Source organism: Hypanus sabinus, chromosome 15 (genome assembly GCF_030144855.1).
Source record: "Hypanus sabinus isolate sHypSab1 chromosome 15, sHypSab1.hap1, whole genome shotgun sequence".
NCBI classification, from domain to species: domain Eukaryota; kingdom Metazoa; phylum Chordata; class Chondrichthyes; order Myliobatiformes; family Dasyatidae; genus Hypanus; species Hypanus sabinus.
In genome coordinates, this window is record NC_082720.1 from 84,962,448 (window position 1) to 84,989,242 (window position 26,795).

The 26,795-nt window shown below is 39.4% G+C and overlaps 1 protein-coding gene across 2 annotated transcripts; it reads right to left on the reverse strand.

Moving 5' to 3' along the window:
• Window positions 1-1,587: 1,587 nt before the first annotated feature.
• On the reverse strand, window positions 1,588-24,333 carry LOC132405647 (serine/threonine-protein phosphatase 2A catalytic subunit alpha isoform). Of its 2 annotated transcripts, XM_059990636.1 has the most exons (8): window positions 23,975-24,333; window positions 17,281-17,423; window positions 12,267-12,476; window positions 10,474-10,647; window positions 10,121-10,210; window positions 9,349-9,510; window positions 3,144-3,262; window positions 1,588-2,377 (listed from the first exon to the last, which is right to left on the reverse strand). In XM_059990636.1, exons 3-8 carry the CDS (start codon window positions 12,381-12,383, stop codon window positions 2,305-2,307), a joined length of 735 nt encoding a protein of 244 aa, XP_059846619.1. In that variant the 5' UTR covers window positions 12,384-12,476; window positions 17,281-17,423; window positions 23,975-24,333; the 3' UTR covers window positions 1,588-2,304. The 2 variants fall into 2 exon arrangements, with proteins under 2 accessions (XP_059846619.1, XP_059846618.1); XM_059990635.1 differs by lacking the exon at window positions 17,281-17,423.
• Between the last annotated feature and the right edge of the window lie 2,462 nt (window positions 24,334-26,795).

Sequence of the window (26,795 nt, forward strand, 5' to 3'; positions counted from 1 at the left end):
TTGGCTAAGCTACCAGAGCACAAGTTTAGAGGCACACCATTCACTTGCAAGAACTGAAGAATGTACCAAATGACAAGGACGGTTTAAGTTTACATTCAACCAGTGACAGTAACTAAACCAGCCATGTCCAGAGTTGCATAAAAAAGTTAATGTTAACAAAGTTCATTATTCTAGGATACAATGCACAGAGTTCTGTAAGATCATAACTCCCCTCATCCACTCTGGGGACCCATTATTTTCTGTCCAGTGTTCACCCTTAACAAGTTCTAGTATTGTACATCATAATTATTTTATTTCCAATGAATGTAAGTGCTGCTCCCCTGAACAGCAAGAATGTATAAACAATTCTTGTGTTTACTGAAAGTTCAAACTGTTCCCTCATTGCAGTGCGATAATGTGGATAAAACATCACCTGCATGTTTATCCTGGAGAGATTGAGGCTAAAATTCAACATATTGGTCTGGTACAATTTTGTGTCTTCAGATCATTGACACAAAAAAAGTTGTTGTCATTACATGAAGTTTAGACAAACGGTAAAGAAATAAATCAAAGACCTAAACTTCAAAGGACAAGAAAAATATTTCAACTCAAGATTCTTTTCTTCAAAGTTTAGTGGCTGTACCAGTAATCTTATCAAAATCACATGATTTTGCAATTTTTTTCTCCCTCTGTGTTACTCTTAATTGATGAAACAATCCTTAGAAACTCTCCTTCATGCATTAATATGGAACTAAACCTTTTATAAGTGATTATAGATATACGTAAACAAACAAGCACAGTGTGAATGGTTAATTACAACTTTCCACGCTGTAAGCTTCTACTTCTGTTAAAATGCAATAGAATTAGGTTATTGATTCTGATTTAGGCTTCATAAAACAGCTATTTACAGATTTACAGCTCAGGAATTAAATCAAGACCAACCAGTACTCAACACAAACTCTCACCTATTCCTCTTCATTAAACCTTTTCATGCAATGTGTATTTTCTCCCTCTTCTGGCTCACCATATTTTTAAAGCCAGAATTCTCACACATAAGAGTGCCATGACCAGAGAAAGACCAAGACAAACATTGAATCAAATATTATGACAAGCATTTATAAATTTGCAAGTCAGTACCAAATCAATATGGCAACTCAATGGTCCCAACAACTGGATCATCAACAGAGCAAACAGAAAAAAGTAAACCCAAACACAGCATAACTACAAAAAAGGAAACTTTTTAATTGAAGTTAGATTACGTATTTTGTTGAAATTGGATGGTGCAGGATTTAGCTAAATTTAAATATATGAATATCAGAAAGACAGCACAATATTTTTTTTATATAAATTACTGCCAGGGAAAACTGAAGGATTGGTTTTAGAAAATGAGGAACGATGTAATACTGGCTATGGTCTTGGTGCTTCAAAACTAATTACAACACATGCAAAAGCATTTATATTAGTCAATGAGGAGAGGTTTGATCTAACTTTATGCTGGATACTTGTGTCTTGTTATGCATTTTCCTCAATTCTGTTAACATTTCATAGGGAAACTAAGGAGATGCAAATTGGCCATTTGGTTCCTCTCAAATGCAAAAACATATCCTGTACGAGCAATTTCAGTCTTTTATTATTTTAACCTGGAGCCTTTGATACACAACTAAAATATTAGTGTAACCATTTTACATAGTCTTCCATCCCAATACAGTTAAAATCTGAAATCTCAATTCTTGGTTCATAATTTTATGGAAAATGACATAGCAGACATCTGCCATGATTTTTTAAAAGGAAAGTTTTGTTCCATACAACTTATTTGAATTGGACATTATGAAAAATACATCGGAAACAGTAGAGACAAATTAAATTAAACAGTATTCCCTGAAACAAGATTTCAGTACTAACACAAATAGAAGCTGTTGTATTTTAAAATGTTCTTTTAAGCTCCATTGATTGTTTACTGCTATTGTTTATCTACAAGTCATGCTTGGTATGCTATAGCTAAATGAATTATCACGAGGTGCAGGTTTTAATGTTTACATCTTTATCTCTGCAATCTCTGAAAAAGCAAAAGTAACTACAAACTAGGCTCAAACCACGGTTCTCAACCCATAACTTTCACGCATCAGCATGCATTGATGAACAGGTGCTCAAGTAGAACAATGAGATGTTTGCAGACTGAGGATTGTATTTATTATGGCACATCTTTTGGTCCGTGATGACAGGTTTCTGAATGTTTGAGATTCTCACTTATAATCTGAAGTTACTGTTGCTCTTCCAATTCTGTCAGGCCAACGTTTAATTAATGGCAATACTGTACAAAAGATTTTACAGGAAATAATCTGGGGTGCGACGAGTCACATGTGGTTCACCTCTGCGAGGCGCAGGATCAAACTGTAGGCTGTGGAAGTAGGAGAACAACCATTAAAACATTAGGCAGTGACCACATCTTAAACCTTATTATGCTAATCAAATACTGGCCTGAAAAGAAATAAATAATAAAGCACACATCATTTTAACAGATTAATGTTAAGGAACAATCCATCTTAGAAAATATAGTTTTCTTATGCCTTCATCCCATATGTTAAAGAAACACTCAAAAACAAAACGTTCAATTTCAAGACATTCAGATGATTAAATGTCATTAATCTAATTCTGAAAAAAAAATCCCATTTATAAACAGAAGCTCACGATTCAAAGATGGAAAATTAACTCTGGCCAATAAAAACGAAGATATGTTTCACCAAAAAACAGTCTGCCTTCATTGAAGGCAAATAATAAGAGCTTTGTTCCAATGGAGGGAGATGGGAGATCAGGAATACAGATTTACAATTTACAGCCCCAAGTAGCATATCTGAACTGTTGCTACGATAGCCACCATTTAATAACAACATCCTCCATAAAATTCAAAGTAACACTGAAATGGTGTTAGGTAAACTTGGAGCACTCTATGGAAGAGTTTAGATTTGAAATAACAATACTTCAATGATTTATTTAAATACATCATTTTGAGAACTGCAAATTGGCACATTTGTTCAGCTCTGATCCAGGAATTAGTACAGTTCACATGCAATTTCCAATTATAAATTATCTTACCAATTAACATAAGCATTTAAAACAAAAATATTACCTACAAGAATCTTTATATGGAAATATGCATCACTTACAAAGAATATTTAAGGGTGTCATCAAGTTCCATTATTGCAGCTTGATTCCCACATCGATAACAGTAGTTTGGAGCACTGAAAATTGTCACTACGTTGCGATCATGGCACCAGTTGTAACCCTATTGACAGAAATTGCAATATTATAAAATGTTCTAATATAAACAATTTAGTCATTATACAGGATGCTTGCTAACTAACAACTTCAGAATTGTGCCTACGTACAACAGGCTTTGCAACGAGTTCAAAGAGCTCCAAAAATAATTCCCAGACAAAAAAAATTGTCAGGCTAATTAGTCTAGCACAAGGGCTCAATGCAACTGCATAAAGATCTGTAGATTAAATTTAGACAGCATGTACTTAGACTGATTATTTAACCTTGCCAGACAAGGATAGACTAAACAAAAGTTAAAATGATCTTGATCTTCATTCAGAAAGTAGGCAGCCTTAAGAGTGTACTATCAGGACAAAATGCCTACACATGATGCTCCAGCAACTGATGATAGAGAAATTGTTTTTACTTTCCTGCTTGTTACTTCCACCAGAATGATTATGGGTTCCCATTCTTTCTAAGGGTCACTCTAATCTTTTTCTTCCCTCCCCACTGTCAAAAAATGTCAGATCAACCTGCAATTCTGACATTAAAATTTGAAGAACAAATATCTACAAAATAGTTCGATACTTGGGGTTTAATGAACTAAGAGTTACTGGAACCAGTATTATTTAGGTGATTTGAAATTGCTCATCTTTTGGCAATTTTTTTGCCATATTTAAACTTCACGTATATTTTTGAGACCTTGGCCTTAATACTTCCTTGGGCAATTGGATCCTCAACTTCCTGACTTGCAGACCTGAGACAGTTTGGATCAGCAAAATCGCTTTGACAATTTCCATCAGCACATGTGCACCACAAGGCTGTGTGCTTAGCCCCCTGCTCTACTCACATTACATTTGACGGTGTGGTTAAGCATAGCTCCAATGCCATATCCAAGTTTGCTGACGTAGGCAGAATCAAGGGTGGCGATGAATCAGCATATAGGCGGGAGATTGAAAATCTGCTTGAGTGGTGCCAATTCCAGCTCTCCTTCAAAGTCAGTAAGGCCAAGAGACTGATAATTGGCTTCAGAAGGAAACTAGTCCTTATTGTTGGATCAAAGGTGGAGAGGTCAGCAACTTTAAATTCCTCAGTGTTATCATTTCAGAGGACTAGTCGTGGGCTCAGCACATAGGTGTAATTATGGAGAAAGCACTGCAGGGCCTCTCCATTTCCTTAAGAGTTTGCAAACATTTAGCATAATATCTAAAAGCTTGACAAGTTTCTACAGATGTGTAAAGGAGAGTATTGACTGGCTAAATCATAGCCTGGTACAGAAACAATGCCCTTGAACAGAAAATCTTACTAAAAGTAGTGATTATGACATCACATCTACACAAAATGTTGTCACAGGAAAGCAGCATCAGATACCTCTGCCATCCAGGACATGCTCTCTTCTCCCTGCTGCCATCAGGAATCTCAGAACTCACCACCAAGTTCAGAAATACAAACCCCATTTCCAGAAAAGTTGGGATATTTTCCAAAATGCAATAAAAATAAAAATCTGTGATATGTTAATTCATGTAAACCTTTATTTAACTGACAAAAGTACAAAGAAAAGATTTTCAATAGTTTTACTGACCAACTTAATTGTATTTTGTAAATATACACAAATTTAGAATTTGATGGCTGCAACACACTCAACAAAAGTTGGGACAGAGTTAAAATAAGATTGAAAAGTGCACAGAATATTGAAGTAACACCGGTTTGGAAGACTCCACATTAAGCAGGCTAATTAGTAGCAGGTGAGGTATCATGACTGGGTATAAAAGTAGCATCCATCAAAGGCTCAGTCTTTGCAAGCAAGGATGGGTCGTGGCTCACCCCTTTCTGCCAAAATTCGTAAGAGAATTGTTAGTTCAAAAGGAACATTTCCCAACGCAAGATTGCAAAGAATTTGGGACTTTCAACATCTACAGTACATAATATTGTGAAAAGATTCAGAGAATTCAGAGACATCTCACTGCATAAAGGGGAAGGTCGGAAACCAATGTTGAATGCCCGTGATCTTCGAGCCCTCAGGCGGCACTGCCTAAGAAACTGTCATGCTAATAGACAATAGGTGCAGAAGTAGACCATTCGGCCCCTCGAGTCTGCACCGCCATTCTGAGATCATGGCTGATCATTCACTATCAATACCCAGTCCCTGCCTTGTCCCCATATCCATTGATTCCCCTATCCATCAGATATCTATCTAGCTCCTTCTTGAAAGCATCCAGAGAATTGGCCTCCACCGTCTTCCGAGGCAGTGCATTCCACACCTCCACAACTCTCTGGGAGAAGAAGCTCTTCCTCAACTCTGTTTTAAATAACTGACCTCTTATTCTCAATCTATGCCCTCTGGTACTGGACTCTCCCAACATCTGGAACATATTTCCTGCCTTAATCCTATCAAATCCTTTAATTATCTTAAACGTTTCAATCAGATCCCCTCTCAATCTCCTCAATTCCAGCGTGTACAAACCCAATCTCTCTGCGTAAGACAGCCCTGCCATCCCAGGAATCAACCTAGTGAATCTATGCTGCACTTCCTCAATTGCCAGAATGTCCTTCCTTAAACCTGGAGACCAAAACTGTACACAATATTCCAGGTGTGGTTTCACCAGGGCCCTGTACAAATGCAAAAGGACATCCTTGCTCTTGTACTCTTGTAATAAAGGCCAACATTCCATTTGCCCTCTTCACTGCCTGTTGCAGTTGCTCATCCACCTTCATTGACTGATGAACTAGGACTCCGAGGTCTCTTTGCATTTCTCCCTTACCTAACTCTACACCGTTCAGACAATACTCTGCCCTCTTGTTCCTGCTTCCAAAGTGGATAACTTCACATTTATTCACATTGAATGACATCTGCCAAGTATCTGCCCACTCACCCAGCCTATCCAAGTCTCCCTGTATTCTCCTAACGTCCTCTTCGCATGTCACACTGCCACCCAGTTTAGTATCATCAGCAAACTTGCTGATATAGTTTTCAATGCCCTCATCTAAATCATTGACATAAATCGTAAAGAGCTGTGGTCCCAATACAGAGCCCTGTGGTACCCCACTAGTCACCTCCAACCAGTCTGAGAAACACCCATTCACTGCTACCCTTTGCTTTCTATCTGCCAACCAGTTTTCTATCCATGTTGAAACCCTGCCCCCAATGCCATGAGCTCTGATTTTACTCACCAATCTCCTATGTGGCATCTTATCGAATGCCTTCTGAAAATCTAGGTACACAACATCCACTGGCTTACCCTCGTCTAACATCCTTGTTACACCCTCAAAAAACTCCAACAGATTAGTCAAGCATGATTTGCCCTTGGTAAATCCATGCTGGCTCGGCCTAATCCTATTACTGCCATCAAGATGTGCCACTATTTCGTCCTTAATAATGGACTCAAGCATCTTCCCCACCACTGACGTTAGGCTAACAGGGCGATAGTTCTCCGTTTTCTCCTTCCCTCCCTTCTTGAAAAGTGGGATAACATTAGCCACTCTCCAATCTTCAGGAACTGATCCTGAATCTAAGGAACATTGGAAAATGATTACCAACGCATCCGCAATTTCCTGAGCCACCTCTTTTAGAACCCTCGGATGCAGACCATCTGGACCCGGGGATTTATTAGCCTTCAGTCCTACCAGTCTACTCATCACAGTTTCTTTCCTAATGTCAATCTGTCTCAATTCCTCTGATATCTTATGACCCTGGCCCATCCATACATCTGGGAGATTGCTTTTGTCCTCCCTGGTGAAGACAGATCTAAAGTACGCATTAAATTCTGTTGCCATTTCCCTGTTTCCCATAACAATTTCTCCCAATTCATTCTTCAAGGGGCCAACATTGTTCTTAACTATCTTCTTTCTCTTCACATAGCTAAAAAAGCTTTTGCTGTCCCCTTTTATATTCCTGGCTAGACTGAGCTCATACCTGATTTTTTCTCTCAGTATTGCTTTTTTAGTTAAGATCTGCTGTTCCTTAAAACTTTCCCAATCATCTGTATTCCCACTCATCTTAGCCCTGTCATACTTCTTTTTCTTTAATGCTATACAATCTCTGACTTCCTTTGTCAACCACTGTGGCCCCTTCCCCCTCTTTGAATCCTTCCGTCTCATTGGAATGAACTGCTTTTGCATCTTTTGTATTATCCCCAAGAATATTTGCCACTGCTGATCCACTGTCTTTCCAGCCAGGGCATCCGCCCATTTAACTTTGGCCAGCTCTTCCCTCATGGCTCCGTAGTCTCCTTTATTTAATTGCAACACTGACACCTCTGATCTGCCCTTATCCCTCTCAAATTGTAGATAAAAACTTATCATGTTATGATCACTACTTCCTAATCAAGATCACTTATCAATTCCTGTTCATTACACATCACCAAGTCCAAAATAGCCTCGTTCCTGGTTGGCTCAAGCACAAGCTGTTCCAAAAATACATCCCTTAGACACTCCACAAACTCCCTATCCTGGGGTCCAGCACCTACCTGATTCTCCCAGTTCACCTGCATGTTGAAATCTCCCATAACGACTGCATTACCTTTAGCATATGCCAATGTTAACCCCCTAATCAACTTGTACCCAATATCCACGCTACTGTTTGGGGGCCTGTACACAACACCCATTAGGGTCTTTTTACCCTTACTGTTCCTCAGCTCAATCCACACAGACTCTACTTCCCCTAATGTGACACTTAAAGCCATCTGGGCTCGGGAGTACTTCGGAAAAACATTGTCACTTAACACAGTCCGTCGCTGCATCCAGAAATGCAACTTGAAACTGTATTACGCAAGGAGGAAGCCATACATCAACTCTATGCAGAAACGCTGGCGAGCTCTCTGGGCCCGAGCTCATCTCAGATGGACCGAAAGACTGTGGAACTGTGTGCTGTGGTCAGATGAGTCCACATTTCAGCTCATTTTCGGGAAAAAACGGGCGCCGAGTTCTCCGTGCCAAAGATGAAAACGACCATCCTGATTGTTATCAGCGAAAGGTGCAAAAGCCAGCATCTGTGATGGTATGGGGGTGCAACAGTGCCTACGGCATGGGTGAGTTGCATGTATGTGAAGGTACCATTGACTCTGAGGCGTATATTAGGATTTTTGAGAGACATATGTTGCCATCAAGGTGATATCTCTTCCCGGGATATCCATGCTTATTTCAGCAGGATAATGCCAGACCACATTCTGCATGGGCTACAGCAGCGTGGCTTTGCAGACACAGAGTGCGTGCGCTTGACTGGCCTGCTGCCAGTTCAGATCTATCTCCTATTGAAAATGTATGGCGCATCATGAAGAGGACAATCAGACAACGGAGACCATGGACTGTTGAGCAGCTGAAGTCTTATATCAAGAATGGACAAAATTTCCAATTGCAAATCTACTACAATTACCGCAGTATCCTCAGTTCCAAAATGATTAATAAGTGTTATTAAAAGGAAAGGTGATGTAAACATGCCTCTGTCCCAACTTTTGTTGAGTGTGTTGCAGCCATCAAATTCTAAATTTGTGTATATTTACAAAATACAATTAAGTTGGTCAGTAAAATTATTGAAAATCTTTTCTTTGTACTTTTGTCAGTTAAATAAAGGTTCACGTGAATTAACACATCACAGATTTTTGTTTTTATTGCATTTTGGAAAATATCCCAACTTTTCTGGAAATGGGGTTTGTAGTTACTATTCCTCAACTATCAGACTCTTGAACCAAAAGGGGATAACTGGACTCAACTTGACGTACCCCATCACCGAAGTGATCCCAAAACCAACAGGCTCACTTTCCAAGACTCAATCTCAGGTTCTCTGTATTTATTATTTGTTTGTTTATTTATTTATTTATTATATTTTTATTTGCAGTTTGCTGTCTTTTACTTGCTGGTTGCACACCCAAGTTGGGAGTAGTCTTCATTGACTGTAATGGTTATTGTTCTATGGGTTTATTGAATATGCCCGAATGTCAATGAATTTCAGGGTTGTATATGGTGACATAAATGCTTTCTGATAACAAATTTACCTTGAACTTTTAGCACTGTGAGCATTTTATGCTCCTGTCTGTTTGAAAGTGGCTGTGTATTGTTAATGATCAAGTCAATATGGATTTTAAATTCAGAGCATAAATTTCTTAAACAGTACTTTACCTCCATCACCAGTTGATGTGCTCGTGAGACCAACGTAAGGCCATTCGCATGGTTAAAAGTCTCAGAAATATCCTGACCAAAGGTGTAACCAGCACCCCTGGGGGATATGCCCCAGCCCCCACGGTCATCAGGATCCGACCATAGCAAATCACACATTGGACCCTAAAAACAAAAAAAAACAAACCCATGAGAACTAAGTGTTTCATTAGATATTTAGGCAGTAAATACTTACTGGCATTTGGGGTGTATGAGGTGTCCAAGGAAGGCTAGTATCTCTGAAGAAGGGGCTTGTCATGTCTAGTATGGTACAGTTACTCACCTTTGGTCCCCACCAAACACTCATCTCTCGAGTGTGGTTCCAAGTAGCTATTTGCATGCAAAAGCAGCCACACCCTGGTGCACTGCTTCGACAGGCAGGCTAAACCAGGTGGGAGTAGAAAGCAGGCCTCATACCCCGGGGAGACAGGGACATGTCTAGTCAATGGATGCGAAGTAATCCCTTGCAGACTGGGCGGATGAGATCAACAGCGAGATTCAACAGACAGGAAGGCCCCATGGAGAGCGATGAGACACAGAAGTAGTCACAATCATCCACTGCAATCAAGGAAGATCCCAGTTTTGACAACCACTCATACCACTGGACCTGGACTTCTGGGGTTGAGCAGAACTGCCCCAGTGCAACGGCTTTTCCCATTTTAAAACTTTCCTGCACGTTTCCTGACATTGACAGATACGACAGTCAACTACCACTCAAGGCATTTGAAAAGCATACCTCATGTGGAACCTCCTGAAGGCGGTCTAGTGCTCGGATGTGATCCAGTGTATCAATGGAAGGAGAAAGGCCTCCATGGAGACAGAAGATCTAAAAGAGATCAACAGCAATAATTTAAGGTACAACTCAGCCTGAAAGTTTGTTAGCTTTCAGAAATTAACATACCACTGTTGTTATTAAGCATATAGTTTCAAATATCAACCAGAGATTGAAACCAATATACGACTGCATGCTATCAATTGGAATATTTTGAAAATGGAGGCAACATTTGTATTGTAAATCACCTATCACGACCATTATACAAACAGACTCAACTAGTTCTGGGTTAAATCAGCATAAAAAAAAACACTCACCTGACCATCTACCAAGGCAGTGAGCGGAAGGTAATCAAAGAGATCAGTAAAATATTTCCACACATTGGCATTTCCATATTTTCTTAAACATTCATCATAGAAGCCATACACTTGTGTAATTTGTCTGCTTTCATGATTCCCTCTAAGTATTGTGATACGTTCACGATAACGTACCTGAAACAAAATCATTTTTATAAGCAAAGCCATGCTGGCTCATCCACCTTAGTAAAACAAGATCTTTTGATTCTTATAGCTTAATTCTTATAATAAACACAACACATTTTTAGTTAGAATTTTGACAACTAAACAATTTTCTAAAAGACCAATGCTACCTTAATTTAGCTACCAAAATAGTTAATTTCAAACTGAAAAGAGACTTTAATATTAGACTGAAGTAATTAGCTGGTTATCGTTTTCACCATCTGCAGAAATGCAGCTATACTTAGTGATATTTCTCGAAGATATTAGAAGGCAACTTCATTATGATAACATCCTTCCTTCCATTATTTAGAAGGTATATTGATATGTCAATTAACAATACTTGAATATTCCAGTTGATGAATTTGGTAAGTATTGATTTTGTTCCCCAGAATATTCATAAACATTACAAATGAATGCAATATTCAAAATGTTAATGTACAGATGACATGCAAAATAAAGTTTTACCACTGCACCTCAGTACATAATCATAATAAAGTAATTACTGACATTCAACTCAACACTTTCATCACTTTATAGTATTCCAGTGCTTAATAATAGCGTATCATTAGTCTTTATATACAACCTTGATAAGATAGTTAATGGGGTTTTTAAAAGAGATTAGAGTGCAGTAGCAAAATGGGCCTCAAATTGTCTTTCCCCACACAACCCATGCAATGACTACATCCATCTTCAGCATGTCCTCAGCAAGTAGCCCCAGACCATAGTGTCTGCTTGCAACATTTAGTCCTGTCTTACACTTTGCTGAGATGTCAGCAAAAAGAAGATCATCTATACAGTATCACCAGATAGGTGCTTTTCTAACCAATAACATTTGGCGAAACACGTCTCTAAGAACAGCTTGTATTAGACAGAATCCTGTGCACCTTTATATGGTGATCCTATCAAACAGCCTTCTCTTTCTAGATAGGCAACCTGATGAGATAACAGCCAAGAAATCAGGTGATCCGTCATGCCGAGAATCACTGTCAGGGCATCCTTTAACACAATAGAGTAAAGCATTGATATCCAATCAAAGTAAACATGATGTATTAGTGCTGAATTAAGCATCTCATTCATCTGAGCAGAAGCTGAATGGCTTGTTGCTGGAATGTATACAAAGTGCATATTGTTTTTATTTTATTAAATACAGCTCAGAATAGCCCTTACGGCCCTTCCAGCCATGCCACCTAGCGATCCCCAATTTAATCCTAGCCTAATCACAGAACAACTTACAATGACCAATTAACCTACCAACTGGTACGTCCTTGGACTGTGACAGGAAACCAGAGCACCTGGAGGGAACTCACACGGTCACAGGGGAGAATGTACAAACTTCTTACAGACAGCAGGTAGGAATTGAACCAGGGTCGCTGGTATTGTAAAGCATTGTGCTAACCACTATGCTACCATATCTTCCCCTATATGCTAAGCAGTTTTCTACAAATGCTACAAAATGGTGTTGCCTTCTCAGAAGTCACAAACCAAATTAACTCTAATGAGACTAAAGTGAAAAGTTTATAGTACATCTTACCAAAAAAATCAATTTTTTGAAAAGATTAGAACTTTAATATTTTGCAAATAAAAATAGATACCTTAAGGGCTACAAGGAGTGTGACTGTTTCAACTGAATAATAACCTCGGTCAACATAATCTCCCATAAAAAGATAATTTGTATCTGGTGATTTGCCTCCAATTCTAAAAAGTTCCATGAGATCATGAAATTGCCCATGGACATCGCCGCAGACGGTAACAGGACATCGGACCTCCTGCACATTTGATTCCTTTGTCAAGATTTCTTTAGCCTAAACAAGAAAATTAAAAAATTAGTTCACATTGACCTATTTGATTATATCAATACAGATACCAATTTTAAAATATGTAGCAACAGATAAGAAATAATAATGATGAAATAACTGAAGCTGCTTTTATTTTGTCTTTATTTTCGACATTCATTGTCAACAGCAAGAAACAAAGGATCAACTTTTAAGTACGTGATTAGAAGAAAATCGACACTTAAATTAAGATGTTCCTGAACATATACTTGACAGTTTAAATCTAATATGCATGGATCTACCTTTACCATAATCCACAGAAATAAGATGGATATTCAGATATTGGCTGTAAAAGAAAAATTCTACTGATAGTTTCACTACCATTACCAAATAGCAAAACAATGCTGATGTGTTGCTCTTACATCATTAATCCAAAAGATAATTCCTGGCACAACTATAAATTATTGGGAAGTTTCTCAAAAGGCAGAGATTTTAGCAGCAGTTACAGAAGTTATTGGAGACCTGGGAAGCAGGCATTTCAAGGAGGGAACATTTATAGTTCAAATCTGAAACAGACACTCTACTTTCTCAAGAGATCAGGTGAATGCCTTAAAACTTTGTTCCTACATTATTAGATGTTGTCTGACCCATATATTTTCAGCACTTTCTATTTTAGTTCAAATATTTATTTTGCATTAAAATACATCATTCTCCCTTGCACAGCTCATGAGAATTCCACCTGTTAATCCAATCTCTTCCAATGATAATGTACAAATCTGTAAAGGACATCATCTTCAAATAATTCCAAGTATAAAACATTGAGAACATCAAACCTCAATACTAGTTAAAACTTAATTATAAAATTAAAACTTGCAGAAGCTGCTGTGTCGATACAGGAAGTGGTCCAGATTTTCCACTGTTTTAATATGAACTTTTAGTGTCAGAGGACAGCAATACAACAGGGGCAGGTTGGTAGTAAACTTCAATCTTGCAGATGGGCAAGTGTGTAGCCTAACCTCTTCGGCTAATTTCAGTAATGGGGGTTGGGAGCTTAGCCTTTGCGTGTACACAGAAACAACCATTATCTATATACTACAGTCTGGGTAATTTTGGTTCTATTCTGTACTTATTTTAGGCTGTTTGGCTTCCCATTATTCCTGATGATCACTACATTCTGAACGATATTTGTTGGAGGGGAGATGAGAAACCTCAGCTAAAAAAAGGCAAAACAAGGTAAAGACACACTCTTGTTTGACACTGGGGTTTGCTAAGAATGGTTTTTCCAGTACACCATTGCAGAGTAAACATAAGGTGGTAACGAATTCCTGTGGCAAAAGGTGCGGTATAGAAAGAACAGTGGATGGTAAGATCCAGGCTAAGCAACTCATCAACAGACAACACATTAATGCTGTAACAGCCATCAAAAGCTCTGATACCCAATACCTCAGCCCACTGAGTGCTTGGAACAGGGAAATCAGGGACAGATTTAGCCAATCCAGCCTAAAAGGAACATTTTCCAGACTTCCTTAAACATCTGTTCTTTAGTGAGAATACTTAACTCCATCTCACAGCAGATTTCAGTACAAATTCACACTCATCTGCCACATTTGTGTAAGTGTTGTTCCAAAGGACCTCAGTGACCCCTTGCTATCCACAAGAAACATCATTACCAGAATATTTCACAACTGTCTCATCCTAAAGGGTGAAGACCTGCTTCCTGAATCAATGTGGTTTCTGCTGAACCAGAGGCAAAGTGACATGACTTTCACTGTACAAGAGAAACACGGAATGCTTTAATAATTTTAACACAGTCAAGCAGGTTTTGACAATCTTCAGCTATGCAGTGAAATGAAATGCATCTTCTTCAACCAAATTAATCCCAGAAGACTGGCAGTATAGAACGAGTCAGTGCTTCTGATGAATGAGCTGAAACATTAATTCCACTTTCCCACCCACAGTAGCTGCCTGACCTCTTGCTTTTTGTTATTTTCGACTTACATCTGCAGCTGCTTTCCACATTTATCTTTAAATTTATCACAGAAGACTCCAAAAACTCTAAAGTCATGACCTTTATTTCCCCTGCAATGCAAACGAAACCTTGTACAAAAGTCTATGCTTAATTGTCAATTGTGCAATTAGCTGTCATATTTAAAGAGTTTCTTGATTTGTCTTAAAATCACACTATAACCTCAAAATTAATTCCAGGGATTTGATGCATCTTGTAAGGTTACGGATCTGGTCATGGCCTCAAATGATTAAAAATCAGAAAGACAAGTCTAACATCACCATGTTTGAATATACAGACTACAAAATAGAGATTGAGTGCATTATCAAATGTATTTACCAGTTGCTATTTATAGAGTTACATCTTGAATTAGGCATAAATAAAAAAGATGGACATGTTCCAGAGGCAAAGATATAAAAGTACATTTTTTTAATATACGTATCAGATCCACTCAATTGTGCCTATCAAAGTATATGTTCATTCAAACCACTTCAATATAGCCGCCTAGATGTTAATCATGTGCAATGTTAATTTGGAGTGACGGTATTCAGATGTTGATGCTTTTCAACATTTAACTATTTGTTCTGTTATTAAGTGGGAGGTGGATAGGAAAAACACAAGTAGATCCAAATCAAACCTCTCAGGATACCACAAAGCAATTTGCATTAAATGAGTTACTTCTTATCCAATTTCATATCGATGAAAATAGCCACATCTTCACCTCCCCATCAAAAAAAAAGATTATAGAAGTTTTTTAAAAATAGCTGCATCTTAAATGAGAAAAAATACCAAGGAGTCTGTTCAGTATTATATACAGAAACATAAGCCTTAGCTTTATGTTCTTATCCCTTTTCTATTTATGTCATTTAATAACTATTCACTTCAAAACTGGTGCACTTATTTATGGCAAATTTATAGGAAAATAAAAAAAAATCATTACATGTTCATACATAATCCAACCATTCAAAGTGCTCACTTTACTCCAATTCCTACAACTACAGAATAGCTTTAAATAGCTTTAAAAACCAACCTGAAAAATACATAACAAGTTGAGGCTTAGTTTCCTTCTTCAAGGAAGATGATGAGCAGAACTGAAATCTTCAATGGCAAGTTTTGGTACATTCAAAAATAACCAGCCAATCTTCAAAAATCTACCTTTAGAGTGGCAGTACAGATGATACCAATGTGTCAGAGTCAAAGAAAAATTTACTTTGTGTGTTTATACATGTCGCCACATACAACCCTGAGATTCTTTTTTCTTCAGGCATACTTAGAAAATCTATAGAACAGTAACTGTAAACATCAGGAACTATACATTGTAAACAAAGTTCAAATGCAGATATAAATAAATAGCAATAAATAACAATGAGTCCTTAAATGAGTGTAGGTGATGGTAAGGCATAGGAATTGTTCTTGAACCTGGTGGTATGAGCCCTAAGGTACCTGTATCTTCTACCCGATGGCAGTAGCAAAAAAAGAGCACTGCCTGGGCAGTGAGGATCTTTGATGATGGATGCTGCATTTATATGGTAACATTTCATGTAGATGTGCTCAATAGTTATGGGAGTTTTGCCTGTGATGTACTGGGCTGAATCCACTACCTTTTGTAGGGTTTTCCACTCAAAGGCATTGGTGTTCCCATAACAGGCACAGTTGCCACCACACAACTACAGAAGAGTGCCAAGGTTTTTGATGACATACCAAACCTGAGGGAATTAGAGGCACTGCTGTGCTTTCTTCACAATAATATTTATATGATGGGTCCAGAACAGGACCTCTGAGATAGTGACAACCAGGAATTTAAAGCTACTGACCCTCTCCACCTCTGATCCTCCGATGATTACTGGCTCATGGACCTCTGGTCTAGAATCAGTTCCTTCGTCTTGGTGGTGTGCCGTATCTCAAATAATGCTGAGTGGCAGTGCAAGAAGATAGAGCCTAGTGACTCGGTGCCACAATAACCTTTCCCTCAATGTCAGCTCAGCAGAACAAAAGGGCTGATTATTAACTTCAGGAAAGGGGGTGGGGGGGGGGGGGAGGGCACACGCTCCTGTTTACGTCAACAGTGCCAAGGACGATAAGGTCTCACCACACAGATGCCACAGCCAAGAAAGCTTACCAGCACCTCTACTGCCTCAGGAGGCTAAAGTTGTTTGTCATGTCCTCCGCGACCCTCACCAATTTTTATTCAATGTACCATAGAAAACATCCTAAACAGATGTTCCATAGCTTGGTAAAACAACTGCTCTGCTTGTGGCTAAAAAAAAACTACATAGAATTGTGGATGCAGCTCAAACTCATGACGGAAACCAGCCTCCCCTCCACACTTTTCTTTGCCTCAGTACAGCAGTCAGCATAATCAAAGATCCCACCCACCATGGACATTCTCTCTTCTCTCCCCCCCACCACCTATCAGGCAGAAGATGCAAAATTATGAAAGCACATACCAGACTCAAGGATGGTTTGCAGCCCATGGTTACAATACAAGTGAACATTTCCCGAGTACAATAAGATGGAATTTTGACCTTACAAACTACCTTGTTGTGATCTTGAACTTTGCTGTCTATCTGTACTGTACACTCTTAAGGATTCAATCTGTATGTACAGTATGTAAGGCATTTTTCACTGTACTTTAGTTCATGTGAAAATAAACCAGGTGTTTTTGTTAGTTAGAAAATAATAAAACAATCTTTTATCTACAGTAGGATACTTCCATTCAAAAGCATATTGTTTGAATCAAAAAGGTGTTTTTTTGAAACAATCCCCAAAAATTTCTGCATGTTTTTCTGCTTAAAAAGTCCAAAGTCATTCATGATGACATCAACTGACCTTAAAAATTCATTTGATATTTACTTCCTCCATGATGTTGTAAAATGTTTTCTCTTGACCAAATCTCTTTCTAAATTTTGGCCACTTCTGCAGTCAAATTCTTCACAAGGACATTTTCTGTACGTTTTTCAAGAAGTGGTCACCTGCCCCATTAAATTATACATTTAGATTATGTTCAAGTGGCAGTCTATCTATGTGACAATCTTCAAGTTCTTGACTACAGACTACATTGTATCACAGAAATACAATTACAGCTCAATTTCATTTTGCATTTTTGGCAAACACGTATTAAATTGCAATGGTTGAACATTCAAAATTGAAATACCCAAAACCAAGTCCTTACTAAAATCTCCCATTAATAAACTCTAATCGATCTATATCAACGTCTACTGGCTACTGAAAATGCACTTTTAACAATTTTCACATGCTCAGTGCACATTTTCCATTGCTCAATATGGTATCCGAACATCTCCATCGAAAATGTGGTGTTCTTTTGTAGTTCAAATTCTCAGCCACCTCCCTTCAAACATTTTAGATCTTACTAGCACCTGGATCCAAATAAAACTCCTATATCACACAAAAGATTTCTTGGGTGTTGCTTTGATTTACCCTTTTCAATTCAAAGTGTATACAAGTACTGCCATTGGTCACATGACAAATCTCTCCATAGCCCAGTTAAGTATCATGGCAATTTGTGGATCAGGCTGAGAATAGATGAAAGATTTGTATTTATAATACCTTGTATAATATGCAATATACTAAAGTGATTTACAGCTGAAATACCTTTGTAACGTAGTCATTGTTGCAATATAGGACACAGCACACCCTCATCTGGATGGCTTGCTACCATGTCAACATTTGATAAGAATTAATGCCAGGTCATGTACTATCCTCATTCTTGCACGCAGACTGACCCAGAATCCACTGGGGGGGGAGGGGGAAGAGAGACCAGGAGCCAAACCACGTATACAAGGCAGCCTTACTACATTATAATGAACCCATTGTAAAGAATGCTCATTAGGTCAGCACACATTTTAGCCAACCATGGGACAGTCTTGGGTTCAAATCAGAACAACAAGAAATTAAGAAACGTCACTGTTTTAATCAGAAATATTAACAATCAAATGTTCTGTGGCTAGATGTAATTGCACCTCAAATGGGGGAAAACCATTAAAATTAATTGCAAGTTAAATACCTCAAGTATCATTAAACATTTAAGCATTTCCTAGAGACCAAAACACACCAAAGAGGTCAGAATATGCATTGGTTACTTCTAAAAATACATATTCAAGTGACACTGCAAGACATAATCTACCATTTATATATAAAACATATTAGAAGTATTCAGATTAGACAGCATTCTAGAAACAATCAACATCTTTGGCAAATTCCCTGCTTCTGTTCCTCTTTCCACTGGCACTGCCTGATCTGCTGATTATTCCCTAAGCTTCCCATTTTAGATTTCCAACATTGTTTTGCTTTTACATTAAACGTAGAGCCAATTTTAGGTACTTGAAATCCTAATACCCCCAAATCAATATACACAAGGGTCCTAGGAAAGATTTTTAAAGTTTTTAGCTACAGATGAGGTGCTGGAGGACTGAAGGAAAGCTAATGTTCCGTTGTTGAAGAAAAGCTCTAATAAACTGGGAAATTACAGGACAATGAACCTATCAACAGTGGGCAAGTTATTGGAAGGTATTCTAAGGGATCAGCTACACAAGTATTTGGATAGACAAGGACTAGTTAGGGATAGACAACATGGTTTTGTGCATGGTAGGTTGTGTCTAATCAATCTTAGTGTTTCGAGGATGTTACCAAGAAAGTTGAAGGAGGAAACACAGTGGATGTTGCCTACAAGAACTCATACAAAGCACTTGATGAGATCTCACATGGGAGGTTTGTCAAAAAGGTTTAGTCACTTGGCATTCAAGATGAGGCAGTAAACTGATTTAGTCATTGGCTATGTTGGAAAAGCCAGAGAGTGGTAGTAGATGGTCCCCTCTCTGACTGGAGGCCTGTGTGTAGAGGAGTGCTGCAGGGATCGGTGCTGGGGCAGTTATTGTTTGTGATCTGGATGATAATGTGGTTAACTGGATCAGCAAATTTGCAGACGACAAAAAGATTGCAATTGTAGTGAACAGTGAGGAAAGCTGTCATAGCTTGAGTGGGATTTGGACTAACTGGAAAAACAGGGTGAAATTTAATGCAGACATGTTGCACTTTTGGAGGACAAAGGAGTGCAAGACGAACATGGTGAGCAGCAGAGCACTGAGGAGTGCAGTAGAACAGAGGGATCTAGGAATACAGATCCGGGGTAGGTTGGCAGGCTAGTTCGGCATGGACTAGATGGGGCTGTTTATGTGCTGTAGTGTTCATTGATTAATTTTAGCCTTTAGGGGAAAAAAAACCCCACAAGCTCTATTAACATTTTTCAACTAAATTCAAAATTAAATACAAATTAGGATCAATGACAGAAAATATACTATTTTTCATCTTAAGGGCAGATATTTCCACATGTAACATCTTATAAAAGAAATTGAGTATCAATTAAAACATTATCCCTGCAATTAAAATGTTTGCAAGAAAAAATAGCTAAATTATGACGTCATTTAAAGTACAGCTGGAGACAGAACACATGTACAAGAAAATGCAAATGTGCATTTTTTCCTTCAATGAGGTCAATCTGTTTGTAAAACCACACCCTCCTTCAAAACAATTACGTAATTCCAAAATATCAGGATGCGAACCCCAGCCCTGGAAATTCTGTCCCTTCAGATTCTTTTCAATGTTGCTTTTGAAAGCAATGATAATGCTGAGCCATCACTACCTTTTGCAGCACATGCTAGATGTTAACCAGTATAAAGAGTGTTGTTTTCCTCATGTCTCTTGAAATCTTTCATTCTTCACCTGCTAATTTCTGACCTAATCAATGGAAACTATTTCAACCCAATTACTCAGTTTGTACTATTCTTTATTTAAAATACTTCCACTGGATCTTCTTGTGACCACTACAAGAACTGTCACATATTTCTCTAGTTTATCCACATAACTCAAGTCTCTCATACTTGCAACCATTCTCATTAAATGTTCTCTACACACCAGGACTGCAAATCATTCCTCCTCATAAGTGCTCAAGGAATTGAGTACAGAGGTTACAATCTCTGTATGAGATGCTGGTTAGGCAAAATTTGGAATATTGCTTTCAATTTTGGCCACCCTGCAATGGGAAAAAAATGGCTTCAGGCTGGAAACTCTGCAGAAGAGATTTATAAGTTTGTTGTTAGGATTCAAGAGTCTGAGTTATGAAGAGCTTGAGGCAACTGGGATTTTATTCCCCATCAGTGGCTAGAAGGAAGGAGCAAACCTACAGAAGTGCATAGAGTTAATCTGCAGTCTTTTTATCCAGCATTGGGGAATAAGAACTAGAAGACATAGTTGCAAGGCATGAATGGAGAGATTTCACAGGAACTGGAGAGGCAGGTATTTGCAACATTTGAAAGGAGCCTGGATAAACACACAGAGGAAAGGTTTAGAGGGGTAGGGGGTGAAACTTCAGCAAATGGACAAGCTCACCTTCGTCAGCATGGATGAGTTGGGCCAAAGGGCCTGTTTCTGCAGTGTAGGATTTTTTAAAAACTGACTGGTCCATGGCTTTCTTGCTCTTGTGCTCTATTTATAAACTAGTACACCTTATAGACATTGGGATATGCTTAGTTTAAAAAGCAACATTTTTAACCCTTCCCAATATTTTCTAAACAATCTACGTGCATGGTGCTAGAAATCTTCAGAATCAGCTTTAATATCACTAGCATATATCAAGAAATGTGTTGTTTTGCAGCAGTAATACATTACAAAGAAAGGTAAAACAAACTAAGGTAGTGTTCATGTCACAAGTTCATTGTCTATTCAGAAATCTGATGACGGAGGAGAAACTGTTCCAGAAACACTGAGCATGTCTTCAGTCCCCTATACCTCCTCCTCTTTGATGGGAGCAATGGGAAGAGAGCATGTCTTGGATGGATATGGATGGATTGGGGGGGGGGGGGGGGTCCTTAATGATGGATGCCACCTTTTCCAGGCATAATTTTTTCTGAAGGTGCCCTGGATGCTGGTGCCAATGATGGAGCTGGCAGACTTCACAACATTCTGCAGCTTTTCCCAATCTTATGCAATGGCCCTGCCATACATGACAGCGATGCAATCAGTTAGAATACTCTCCATGGTACATCTATAGAAATTCTCTTCAAACTCCTAATAATGAATATTGCTGCCATGTGCCTTCTTTGAAATTGCATCAATAACTTCTCAGAGACACCCAGGAAATTGAAACTGCTCGCAGTCCACAATCAATTTCTTGGTCTTATTGACACCGAGTGCAAGGTTGTTGCTACAATGCCATTCAACCAGCAGATCCATCTTGCTTCTATACGTCTCCTTATCACCACCTGAAATTCAGCCAAGAATCGTGGGTATAAAGTAGAGCAATGGGCTAAGCATGCAACCTTGATGTGCGAGTGTTGACTGTCGGCTAGGAGATATTATTTCAGATCCACAGGCTGTGGTTTCCCAGTGAGGAAGTCAAGGATCCAGTTGCAGAGCAGAAAAAAAAAGGCCCAGGTTTTAGAGCTTGTTGATTAGAACTGAGGGTATAATTGTGTTGAATTCTCAGATGTAGACAATAACAGTGGCCTGATGTGGGCATTACTATTATCCGGGTGTTCCAAAGCCAAGAGGAGAGCCAGTGAGTTTGCATTCACTGCAGACCTATTGTAGAGATAGGCAAACTTCAGCAGGTTCAGGTCCTTGCTTAGGCAGGAGTTGATTCGAGTCATGACCAGCCTCTCAAGGCACTTCATCACAATAGACGTGTGTACCACCGGGCAAGAGTTGTTGAGGTAGCTCACTCTGCTCTTCTTGGGCACTGGTATGATTTTGAAACAAACAGAAATCTCCAACTACAGCAGTGAGAGATTGAAGATGACCTGGAACACTCCTGCCAGTTGGCTGGCACAGTTTTTCAGAGCCCTACCAGAAACACCATTAGAGTTTAACCTCTTTTAAACATGTTCTGACATCAGCCAGAGACAGAGATCATAGGTCACCAGATACTGCAGGGATTCGCACAGGTATAATTTTATTCTCCTTTTCAACGCATGCATAAAAAGTGCTGAGCTCATCTGGGAGTGAAGCATAACAACCATTCACGATGTTAGGTTTCGCTTTGTAGAGCGAACCCTATCAGAGCTGACATGCATCTGATTCCATCTCTGACCTCAATCAGAATTGTTTTCTTGCCCTTGTATTCTTTAGAACTTCACCGTCTAACTTATTTTTCTTTGCATTCCTCCAACCAAAATGTAACACTTCAGAGCATAAAGTTTCAACTGCCACTTGCCAGACATTCTAACATTGCCTAATTTTTATTTGTTAGCCATCAAATTCTCTATTAGCAAGTTTGAAAACCACTTCCCAAATTCCCATGTCAACAATATATTAAGTACTGTAATGGCCTTGGTACTAATCCACAGGGAACTCCATCATGTATTTCCCTCCAGCCCAAAACACCCTACAAATCCTACAATCCAAACAACATTCTGCACTGCATTCTCTTCAGCAAAACCAGATCCTTCCTATAACATTGCAACCAGAACTACACACACAATACTCCAAAACCTATCTAATCAGTGTTGCAGCATTACACTCCAACTTTATTCTATATCCTGACCAATGAAAACAAGAATGCCAGATGCGCCATAACCATCTTCTCCCATACACAATTCCGAATACCAAGTCCATTTATCAAACATACAGCGCAAATGGTAAACTCGCCGAACTACATTCTCTCCTACTAGCCCATCCTCACCTTGTGGCAAAATCTACAGGCCACATTACTCTCAGCAGCCACTTCAAATCCCTAAGAATGAAAGTAAATCATCCTCGAATTCCCTAGATGGCCAAAGCAGCAGGTAATTCTGCCCGAGTATTTCAAGATTACACAATTTAAAACTATTAATATTTTTAAGATATTAAATGCACAAGCCTTAAGTTCTTTCCTGAAAAAAATATTCTATGGAATTCTGATCTCGTTATATTACAGCGGTTCTTTAGCACTACTGCTTTCTGTTGTATGCTCCCTCACAAGTAATTTTACACTTTCAAATATCAAATACGGATCCAAATAACACGAAGGTTAAAACTAAGCAAGCGACAGTCACCCGCGTCAAATTTGGGAGACGTCCAAATAATACGAGAGAATCACACCTTTAAATCTAATACCAGTTCCGAACTGGTACTGACGGTGACAGGGTAGTAAGGGCGGGTAGGGGACAGAATGATCCCGAGATCGGTCTGCAATTGTTATGCTGTTGCTCGGAGCGGTGGATTGCAGCCGCGAGAATGGCAGCCCGGAAGGCGCCATTTTAGGTGCACACTTGTAAGGTTTAATTTATGCGGCACAGAAATGCCGGCTCCTAATCTGGGAGCACCGAAAGCAAAATACCCCCAGTCTTTCGAGGGGCCTGGCGGCAGTGTTTAGATACCTTGCTTGCGCAGTAGTAATTTTTTTTTTAAAAAACAGCCTGTGTTTTGGTGTCTGAGCGGCGGCGGCGGCGACATTAGCGGGAGGCTCCGGGACTAGGCCACCCCGGGGGGCCCGGCTGTGGGAAAAGGCAACCCACCCGCACCGGCTCACCTTCTCGCACAGCGTCTTCACTTGGCTCTCGGTCAGTTGCTTGCAGTCGTTCAGCTGTTCGATCCACTGGTCCAGCTCCTTGGTGAACGCCTTCTCGTCCATCGCTCAAACGACGCGCTCGCCGCCGGCTTGCAGCGGGACGACCGATTCACGCTCTGCACGGAGAAAGCCCACAAAGGAGAGTGCCCCCGTCCCCCCTGCTGCTATTTAAAAGTGAGCGCTATGTTTATTTGAAAGCACGCGCTCAGTCGGAGAGGGTCTATAGGATGAGCCGAAGCGGCAGCACTGCCCTTCGCCGCCCGATCCCTCTCCGGCTTCAGCTCCCCGGCCAAGAAAATGGCCGCCCGCCCGCAGTGACATCAGCGCGCAGGCGCACTCGGGCCCGGCCCGGCCCGGCCCGGCCCGGCCCGGCCCGCCTCGGCCGCCCTTCGGCTTCCGGACGGCAGCGCAGCGCAGCGCAGCGCTGGCCGGTCGTTCGTGCATTCCAGGAGCCGGCATCGATGCCAACGAACACACTCATTTTACCCGTCCGCCTCAATATTTCGGGGAATCCCTGTGTTTCTTTGGGAATGATGGCGTTTCTCCTTAAGAGGTTCCAAAAGCCTGAACCCCTCCTGAATTCCCTCAGGGTTCAAAAAACTGTGGCAAAATTTTGGCTTTCAAACGCTTGGCAACCTCACCAAGGGCTTTATATGACGATATTTTTATTTATCGATCAGGAAAAGAATTGCGGGAAATAGACTGCAATGAAGGTTCACTAGATGTGATTCCTGAAATTGAAAGATTAAGCTGACTAGGCCTATACATTCTGGAATTTGCATGAAATTCCTGAGAGGGTTGACAGAATGACGATGCTATTTCCCCTATTTTGTGTTTCTGGAGAAAGAGGTTACATGTCACAAAATAAGTGATTGGCTTGAGAAAAAAGTAACAGAAATGGTGACTGGTCTTTTAAGAAGTATGAGAGAGGGCGTTTCTTTTTGGGGTTGATACTTTTGACAGCAATTCAAAAGCTACAGCGTCTCCACCTTCTGAAATTTGCCCTGTTTATTGCAGCAATTAATTTCACTTTATGTTATTTGGACTTTGCACTGGATGTTGTTTGATGTCACCTTCCATTTTTATGCAGTGATGTCACTGAGGTGTCATAAAAAGAGAAGTAGGATGAGCAGACCATTTGGCTCCTTCATCAAAATCATAACCAATCTTCCACCTCAGTTCCATTTTCCTTCACTGTAGACATATATAACTCTTTGAAATGATGCTTGCATTCTTAGCCCTTTAGCAAAACACCGCAGATATAGGAAAACTAAAGTATAAACAGAAAATTATGTAAGCACTTCACAGTTCAATCAACATCTGTGGTAAAAGAAATAAACCTAATGTTTCAGGTCATTCACTTTTCATTGACTGTGCAACACATTCGTCTTCCTCGGACTTCAAGAGACTACTACTACTTGGATATAGCTTTCTGGTTTATGTCATAAATTTGTGGCAGAAATTGGAAACTTAGTACATGCAGTGTGGAACCATGTGCTGTTGGTTCACTGCTGTAATCCTGCTGTTTGCCAGAGAAGAAAGCCAGACTCTGATGAGAAAGAAAGATTCCTTGAATTGTGAGAAAATGCTGAATGATTTGCATCTTGACACCATTACCTTTCTATAGTCAAATATCATTTCAAAGAACTCGATGCATTTCAAATTAATTGTCTAATAAACTTGCTGCAGGAAACTATGTCTACTAATAAATTTAATATTGTATTTTAAGTTTTTTCCATTCCTCTGTTGTTTTTATTGCTTCCCCTATCAGATGTATCTAACCTTGTAGAAGACTCAATCCTGAGCCAAGAAATTTGTGAGTTGATTTTTTACTTGTGGAAAAATATGTGCATCACTTGACGTTCAGTATTCATCCCTCCAGTAAATGTGACTGCTGTACTATTGAAGCTTTGTCTTAATCTGAGATTTTATCTGCCCATTTCAGTTGCATGCTATTATTTTGAAATACAGAAAGGGATTTCTCCCCAATAATCTCACAAATGCTTACACCTCAACCAATGAACAGACTAAATCCTCCACGGGCACAAATATCTGCTAGTGGGATTTTCAATTTTTCAGTCAGAATCAGGTTTATTATCACCAGCATGTGACGTGAAATTTATTAACTTAGCAGCAGCAGTTCAATACAATCCATAATCTAGCAGAGAAAAATAATTACTATAATAAAAGTAATAAATAAATACATTAATTGTGTATATTGAATAGATTTTACAAAGTGCAAAAAACAGAAATAATGTATATTAAAAAAAAAGTGAGGTAGTGTCCAAAGATTCAATGTCCATTTAGGAATTGGATGGTTGAGGAGAAGAAGCTGTTCCTGAATCGCTGAGTGTGTACCTTCAGGGTTCTGTATCTCCTACCTGATGGTAACAGTGAGAAAAGTGCATGCCCTGGGTGCTGGAGGTCTTTAATAATGGACGCTGTCTTTCTGAGACACAACTTCCTAAAGATGTCCTGGGTACTTCAGAGACTAGTACCCAAGATGGAGCTGACTAGATTTACAACCTTCTGCAGCTTCTTTCAGTCCTGTGCAGTAACCCCTCCATACTGGACAGTGATGCAGCATGTCAGAATGCTCTCCACGGTACAACTATAGAAGTTTTTGAGTGTATTTGTTGACATGCCAAAACTCTTCAAACTCCTAATAAAGTATAACCTCTGTATGACTACATCAATATGTTGGGACCAGGTTAGATCCTCAGAGATCTTGACATCCAGGAACTTGAAGCTACTCACTCGCTCCACTTCTGATCCCCCTATG